Source organism: Nematolebias whitei, chromosome 23 (genome assembly GCF_014905685.2).
Source record: "Nematolebias whitei isolate Nwh7 chromosome 23, NemWhi1, whole genome shotgun sequence".
NCBI lineage: Eukaryota > Metazoa > Chordata > Actinopteri > Cyprinodontiformes > Rivulidae > Nematolebias > Nematolebias whitei.
The window spans coordinates 11364815-11373193 of record NC_056520.1 but is presented as its reverse complement, the minus strand read 5'-3'; the positions used below and the strand labels follow the sequence as shown (position 1 = coordinate 11373193).

General features: G+C 40.9%; 1 protein-coding gene across 3 annotated transcripts in view; it reads right to left on the bottom strand.

Annotated features, from left to right (window-relative positions):
• dmd (dystrophin) overlaps positions 1-8379 on the bottom strand; it is a 274434-nt gene that overhangs the window by 63155 nt on the left and 202900 nt on the right. For all 3 annotated transcript variants that reach the window (XM_037696602.1, XM_037696599.1, XM_037696600.1), the window contains 2 exons: positions 6550-6824; positions 3988-4134 (listed from right to left, as the gene is read on the bottom strand). In XM_037696602.1, coding sequence (XP_037552530.1) covers positions 3988-4134; positions 6550-6824 — 422 coding nt within the window. The remainder of the gene's footprint in view (positions 1-3987; positions 4135-6549; positions 6825-8379) is intronic.

Sequence of the window (8379 nt, the reverse complement as noted above, 5' to 3'; positions counted from 1 at the left end):
ATTTGCTTTCCAGTTCTGTGGGGACTAGTTGGACACTCTTTGCTTTCTAGTTTTTGAGGGGGTACAGCCAAATGTTCTTTGCTCTCGAGTCTTTGTAGGGGTCTAGGTGGACACTGTTTGCTCCTCAACCTTAAGAGGGGTCTAGATAGATGCATTTTGCTCTCCAGTCTTTGTAAGGACCCCTCTCTTCCAGTTTCTGAGCCTGAATCAAAAAGGGCTACAGACATTGCCTTTCTTCCAGTTCCTGTTCTCAAAATGGTCACCACAATGCCAAGGCTCTCTAGCCGATAGCCTCTTCCCACTTTATCTATCGGAAAATAGTGCAAGTTTCCAGTCATCACGTGCCTCCTACCCATCGTCTTTTCATCAGTCAATATTCTAGCCATCAACATCTTCAGCTAGATTAGCCTCTTAAATGCTTTCATCTGCCTGTATGGTGTTTGCCATTTTGCATTTAATTATAACAGTGACCCAGGGTGCTGGGGTCAAAACATCAACCAACAGGTGTGTTATGTGTAGACCAGAAGACAATGAGTAGTGCCTTTTGGTCAGAAGCCACCGGACAGCGCTCAGTCTCAGTCTGTCTTGGTTTGATTTGCTGCTTCTACTGCCTTAGTTCTCGCAATTAAACAATATTAACACTAAAGGGGTATAGTATCCATCCATCCATCCATCCATCCATCCATCCATCCATCCATCCATCCATCCATCATCTTCTGCTTATTCCAAAGTCGGGTCGCAGGGGCAGTAGCTTGAGCAGGGAGGCCCAGACATCTCTTTCCACAGCCACCTCTTCCAGCTCTTCATGGAGGACTCCAAGGCATTCCCAGGCCAACCCAGAGACATAGTCTCTCCAGCATGTCCTGGGTCTTCCCCGGGGTTTCCTCCCAGTCGGACATGCCCGAAGCACCTCCCTAGGGAGGCATCCAGGGGGCATCCTTACCAGATGCACGAACCACCTCAAGGGGTATAGTAAACTACCAATAATATAGTAATTATGTGTCTCTCTTCATCTTCTCCCCTAAAAAAAAAAACTCTCAATGTTCTCTCTATGAAAGTTTCAGCTTTAGGTGTTTGTAGTTTATCATGCGTATCTGCAAATTTGGATCCTGTACTATATTACATTAAAACCAGGATTTGTGGGATTTAGAAGAGCTTAACTTTTTATATTGGGAACCAGACTGTTTGAATATTAGATGTAATGTAATTAAAGATCAAATATGAAATATAAATTACAGTTTTCACCTAAGCTCAGTTAATTTCGTTTGCCCAGTTTGCCAGTATCATTAATTGTGTGATTTTTATAAAATAGTTTTAGTGACAAGAAAGTTCATAAATTGTAATTCTCAGTGATAAAACTCAAAGCTTGACATTGAAAGAGTGGCTTTGCTAAATTCAAAAGGGTGATAGTAAAAAAACGTCAAAATCTCATCTTGCAGCTACTGATTATAAATAGCAACAAAGTCACACGTAAATTAAAACAACAAAACTGATGACAACGTAAAGGTTTATTAAAAATCACTTGAATTACCCATTGTAAAATGTACTGATTGGAGCTTTTTAAAAAGATCATCCGTCTAATTTAAGCCTTAGCAGCACATTTAGCTCAAATTAGCCATTAGCTCATACATCCTGTCAAGCTTTAATTTATTTAAACTGAGACCTTTCAAGAAGTCAGTCAGACAAAGAAACGGCACAAGACGGGTGGAGTTTGGTGCCAGAGGTGACTCGTGCCAACTTTCCCAAACGGCAAATATTTCACGTTCAAACATTTTATAAATCTCTGTATAATGTATCATCCAGTATAGTACTGCATAGAAATAAACTTGGTCTTTGACGTTCCACTTCAGAACAAAATGATTTCCTTATGAAGTCATCTATGTTACTTTACATTGAACGCTCTGGTCACAAAAAGGCTCTTGAGGACCTAAAATGTCTTGTACTATGACTACACCATCATGCAAAAATGCTAATCTGGCAATGTTTCCAGCAGCTGCAGCAGCTATTCCTGCATACACTATGCAACGATGAGCACTAATACTAGAATAATTATAACATACCTGTTTTATTAAGTGAGAGGCTTTAAAACAAGAAAGCTAGTTTTTTACATTATCGTGTGCAAAACATAGTATTTGAATAACATATTTCTCTTCTGTTGCCTTAAAATGTATGTTTCACAACAGGACCAATAGAAGATGACTGAACAATTAGGGATTGTATGGAAGGGTCATACGAGAAAGCCTCCTCTCAGAAAAGAACGACAGGAGAACTTAGATCTGTCAAGTTTTATCAAAGTGATCATGACTTCTGAGACAATGTCCTTTGGACAGACGAAATAAAAGCAGACATTTTTCCATAATACATAAAACAATGTTTAGAGAAAACCAAACAATGCACAAATGCACCATACGAAAGCACATTAGTGGAAGGCTCTTGGTTTGGGCGCCTTAAGGCTTTGTTATACTACAAGATGTAAGATGTTGGATCTCATTGACTTTATTGTAGACAGTCTTTTTCTCATGGACATTTCACACACTAAAGAGAAAATGTAAGGGATGAATCCTGATGAGTCTTCCCACTGCAGCAAGTCATACTCAATCAGAATCAATGTAGATGGCACAGTTTTCAGAGTGGATGTTTATTTTCAATTGATGAGGGAAAAGTTGGAGGAGGAAGAGCAGGTATTCCTGTTGCTAACCCAGGAGAAACACTATTTTGTAAATGTGTCACAAAGAGACCGTCACTGTTTCTAACAGATGGTGCCGGAACGTGTTCCTGTGATGCCCGGCTGAGGCGCACTCACACCTGGTCATCACAGCCATAGACAACGGTCTGTGTCTCCACACTGTTTTATTTGACTTGCTTTATCATTGTTACTGGGACAGTTGTAATATTGGCTGCATTTTCTCACAGCCCCGGCAAGCAGCTCCTCAGCAGATGCTGCCCTGATATTAGCTGACTGCAACCACTTTACATAAGCAAACATGTCCACAAAGTTCTTATCAGTCACACAGTGCTCACCGCATCCTCCATAATAAACTAATTCTGACTGGGGGCAATGCACAAGACTGAGTGTCAGAGTGTGTGTGGTAAGAGTAGAAAACTATACAATTTATGTCACTCTTCCAAATTAGCAAGACATAAGGATGGGGCTTCTCATTGACTATAAATCAATCGTTACAGTCAATGTGTCAACTATGATCTCTGAAGACCAAATGGATTCTAGAGTCAAATGTGAGACCATCTGTCCAACAGCTGAAACTCGGACAAAATGAGATCAAGATGCGACAGAACAATGATCCCAAACACCGGAGATAATCTACAACAGAACAATGATCCCAAACACCGGTGATAATCTACAATAGAACAATGATCCCAAACACCGGTGATAATCTACAACAGGACAATGATCCCAAACACTGGAGATAATATACAACAGAACAATGATGGTTCGTGCTTTGAGAACTCAAAATCAGCTGATTAATGAGCTAAACCGTAAGATGGCGACGATTTGTGAGAATTGCAGGCCACCTGCGGCTTTAGGACTCAACAGCATATGGGATTGATTTTGGGGAAGCTCATAACGTGGATCAGTGGAGAGAAATACCCATAAATCTGGACACTTTGGACCGAGGAAGTTCCAGCAGGACTCTAGGCTGACGAGAAAAAAAAAACTGTCAGTAGAAATTCAACAATTGTGGCTTATCTGAATCTGACTCCCCCGTTCGGCCTCGGATATGAACTGACCATCAAGTTTCACATGGGACATGGGTAACTAGGGAAAAAGCTTTGTCTTTCACAAAAGTTTAAGCCACCACTTTATAATGGACAAGAACAACAGCAGGCAATTTTATTTTTTAGCCTAAACTATAAAAAAATGTTGTTTCAAATTTGTTGGCATGAATGCATCCAAAAATCAAAAACACATTCAGAACATTATGAGTATTAGCACAATAAGTGATCAAATTTCAGTGTGGGGTTTTGTACCTGAAGCAGTCTCCAGCGTGTGTTGAGGTCTTCAATGCGCTCCAGGTTGCTAGGTGACAGCTGGATGTCAGACGGTTCGAAAGTGGCTGCCAACTGGTTCATGTGCATTACATCATCCTTTATCAGAGCAATTTCTTCCTGGAACTCCTTCATACGCAAAAAAAAAAATAAAAATAAAAAAATCAATGTTAGCATTGAAAGACTAATGAAAACTTAACTTGTGTTACTGTTTAGTGCTTGCTGACTAATGTTCAATACTCGTAGCCAGTGATGTACTGCTTCCTGGCAAAGCAGAAATACTTTCTGTATGTTTTTTTTTGTCCTAAATGTTTTAATAATCCACGTTGCGAAAAAAATAAATGTCATATATTAAAACAATATGTAGAAAATCCTTCCTGGAAGTGGTTAAAAATATATCTGCAGAGCACTTGAGCATATGATTCACAGTCGGTGGCATGAGGATGACTCTAGGATCCTCTAGGAAGACCAATGCATTTCTGGATGTTTAGTTTTCCCAGCTTCTTCAAATGTATCAAAGCTCACTTTTCCTCCCATCCTGAAAAAAACTCTAGCATACAAACCCCCTCATTGCCATCAAAATTACTCTGGACTCTCTGAATGCTAGTATTTGACTAAGTATCAACATTGTTGTACCTGAGAAAACTCAAGCAGCTATGTGTGCACCGCATAATGGTTCAGAAACTCACGGAGACCTTTAACAACACTGCTAATGTGCTAATGGAAAACTACGGCGCCCCAGAGGGGACATGGGGGATTTTTTTTTTTTCTTTTGCATTACCCCGCTCACCGTGCTCAGGCATCTGGTTAGGATGCCTCCTGTACACCTCCCTGGTAAGGTGTTCAGGACATGTCCCACTGGGAGGAGACCCAGAGGAAGACCCAGGACATGCTGGAGGGATTATGTTTCTCGACTGGCCTGGGAACGCCTTGGGATTTCCCTGGAGGAGCTGGCCCTTAAGTGGCTGGGGAGAGGGACGTCTGGGCCTCCCTACTTAGGCTGCTACCCCCGTGACCCGACCCCGGATAAGCGGAAGAAAATGGATGGATGGATAGATGCATTCCCTCACAATACTTTTGTGTTCCCTAGCAATAGTTTTGCGTTACCTCGCAAAGTCCAGAAGACTGATGTTTCCTTCTGACAAATTCCACCAGAATTGCTAAGCCAGAATAATCCTTGCGACGACTGTCTTCTTGCGCCAAGTATATTTTTTAAATAACCTTCGCTGATGTGACACACATACCTTTTGGCAAGCACAGACTGGATATCCTTATATTTAAGACTGCGCTCAAAATAAAACTCCATGAACCTCAAATACGCGTGTAGTGTCTGTTCCATTGTTGCTCTTGTCTGCAAGGCAACACTAAAATACTGCGAGGGAACGCAACATTTTTTACATGGGAACACAAAAGTTTTGCAAGGGAATGCCAAAAGAAAAAAAAAAAAAAATCCCCCTTGCCCCCTCCAGGGCTCCCTAGAAAACAACAATCGGACATAACACAAAAAATTATTAGACAAAAGAGGTCAGAAGACAAAATTGTTGGTCAGAGAATAGACTGTTTTTGGGTCAGAGGGTCAGAAAATGGACTTATAAGAAATTCCATAATTAAATAGTATCACTGTGCTAAAAGTTTTTGCTTAGTTCCTGTGCTGTTGGCAGCCTGTCAACGTATATTTAAAGCATTGGTCAATATTTTAAACCTAAGTTGTCTATAGTGACAGTGTTCTCTGGGTGATATGGGTTGCCATTTTAAACGTATTCAGTCACCACAGTTCTGATGTCCTCTTTAGCTTTATATACTGTGCGTATGAAAACAAATTTAGTTGGCTTTGTGTTTAACTGATTCCTTTTTGCTCTGGTCTGCTGTCATCAAATGGCACCTGCTTGTAACGAGGAGAGGACACATGCTCTGTCCTGCTGTTGGACTGTGTCTCTATTGTTGCTATTGATTTGGACTGATTTGGTCTTTCTTGCTGTTGGATGATGTTAGAGAGTTGTAAGGTTTGTTCTTTTAGTGTTTCGTACTGTTAAATGGATTAATTTTGGTTACCTCATTCAGCCCCACCATTAACTCTCTTTAGACCAAAGTATTCAAGAGTCAAAAATGAGGACATCTGTCCATCATCTAAAGCTTGGTTAAAATTTGGTCATGTACACTTGAAGTTTGAATAATGTTAAACATAGTGGATCATTTTTATAATGTCTGATCCAGTATGTAAAACTTCTACAGTTGAAATAGGATGGACTTCCTATTTCTCATGGCTGTATACGAAACAGATCCCACTGGAATCAGGCCCTGGGGCAGACACAGAAACTGCCAGAGAGATTGATTATACATCCTCTCTGGCTTGGGAATGCCTTGGGGTCCCCCAGGAGGAGCTGGAGAAAGGGATGTTTGGCTTTCTCTCTTGGACCTGTTGCCTCAGCGACCCAACTATGGATAGGTGGTATAAGATGGATGCATGCATGGGTAAATGTAAACACAACAATTGGTTTTCTAGGGTACACACCTGCTATTACCAGGGGTAAATGAAAGGTTTACCTTGACTCTGTCGATGTGTTCGGGCAAGGAGTCAATCAGCTGTTCTCCCACTGGTTCCCAGGCCTCTTTGACCATCTCTGCCTGCCTCAACTGGGTGTCCAACAGATCTTCTGCCTCCTGAAGCTCCAACAGCCTTTCCAGAGCCAATTCCAGCTGCCTCTGCCAATCAGCTGAGTTGTATTTGAGACTGTCCCACTTGGTCATCACATCATCTGCTTCTTTGCGCACAATTCGACCCACATTCTGAGCACGCTCCTCTGGGCTTATATCTAAGGCTTTAGGGAAAAAAAAATGAGCAAATAGGAAGAAATATTCCAGTGATACTTCAGTTATACCCATTACAAAATGAAAGAAGACATAGTCAACCTTAATTTCTTCCTGAAAGCCATTATATTTAGTTTACCGCTGATAATATCGGTTTTATATTTTCTTTTTAGCCGTTACATATGTGAGTTGCATAAAAGAAATAGTTCTGAAGAGCCAGCAGTCCTTACATTATCGGTACTTGACCTTTCAAATACCGCCAACCACTGGTTAACTGCAAGGTCAGATGTGGAATTACTTTATGCAATTTATTAAGCACATAGAATAAAAATCTCTGCTACTTAATAGGATTTATTACTCAGAAGGAGAAGTCCTACAGTCATAAAGAGTCTGTACACTTCTTAAGACCTGCCACGCATTAACAAAATATTTTTTTCAGTTTGTATACATTCTTGCAAATTAACTACGTATTTTAAACCAACTGAAATCATAACTTGGGCTTTTATCTTAAAACAAAGCTGGCTGAGTTATTTCTAAAGGAAAATGTCACATATATCATATCAATGCTTTGGATTTTGCTTTCCGACATCTCCAACTGCTGCCCAGTGGAAAGTTGCATGGCCAATACAGAGCAACCTCCTTTGTTTCCCTCAGTGCAGTGCTCACCAGCCACTGGAATTCCCCTTTCCCTTTGAGTACTCCCTGAATGTGTTTGAGCTGGCAGCTGAATGGGTTTAAATAAGCCACACTTTAGATCTGGTTGTTTTTTTTTTCTAAGAGCCTTGTAACCAGGCTGCTGCCATGGTGCAGACAGTGTTGCAAGAAAGTGTTCGGCTGTTTGTGGTGTGTGTATGTGGATCCCCACAAGTGGTTGTTTCCAGGCTGTTACCAGGATCCAAAACTTAATGTGCGAGTATCCTGATGCATGCTCAAATGTGTGAGTCAGAGAAGAACAAAGGTGATTTCATTCTTTCTTGATCTATAAAATGTGACATGGGAAGGCTGACCATACACTGTGCCATTGAAAATGTTACTAATTAAAAAAAAAAAAAACCCTGTTAAACAATTAACACAGGCGGCTCAGTTGGTGGAGGTGTTGCCTCTCAGCGAGAAAGTCATTGGTTCAAATCCTGGCCGGGAACCTTTCTGGGTGGAGTGTTTTATCCGAGTACTCCGGTTTCCTCCCACAGACCAAAAACATGCATGTTAGGCTGACTGGTAACTCTAAATTGTCCCTAGGTGTGAGTGAGAGAGTGAATGGTTGTTGGTCTCTATGTGTCCCTGTGATGGACTTGTGACCTGTCCAGGGTGTACCCCACCTCTGGCACAGTGATAGCTGGACCTGGGCACCAGTGACCCCTGCGACCCGAAAAGCGAATAAAGATAATGAATGAATTTATGTTTATATGTATATACCTTATTTTTCACCGTACAAGTCGCACCTTTTTGTATAAATTTGCAAGTCCTGCAACTTATACACCCAAGCGACCAATATATATACACACACACACACACACATATACATACATATATATATATGTATATATATATATATATATATATATA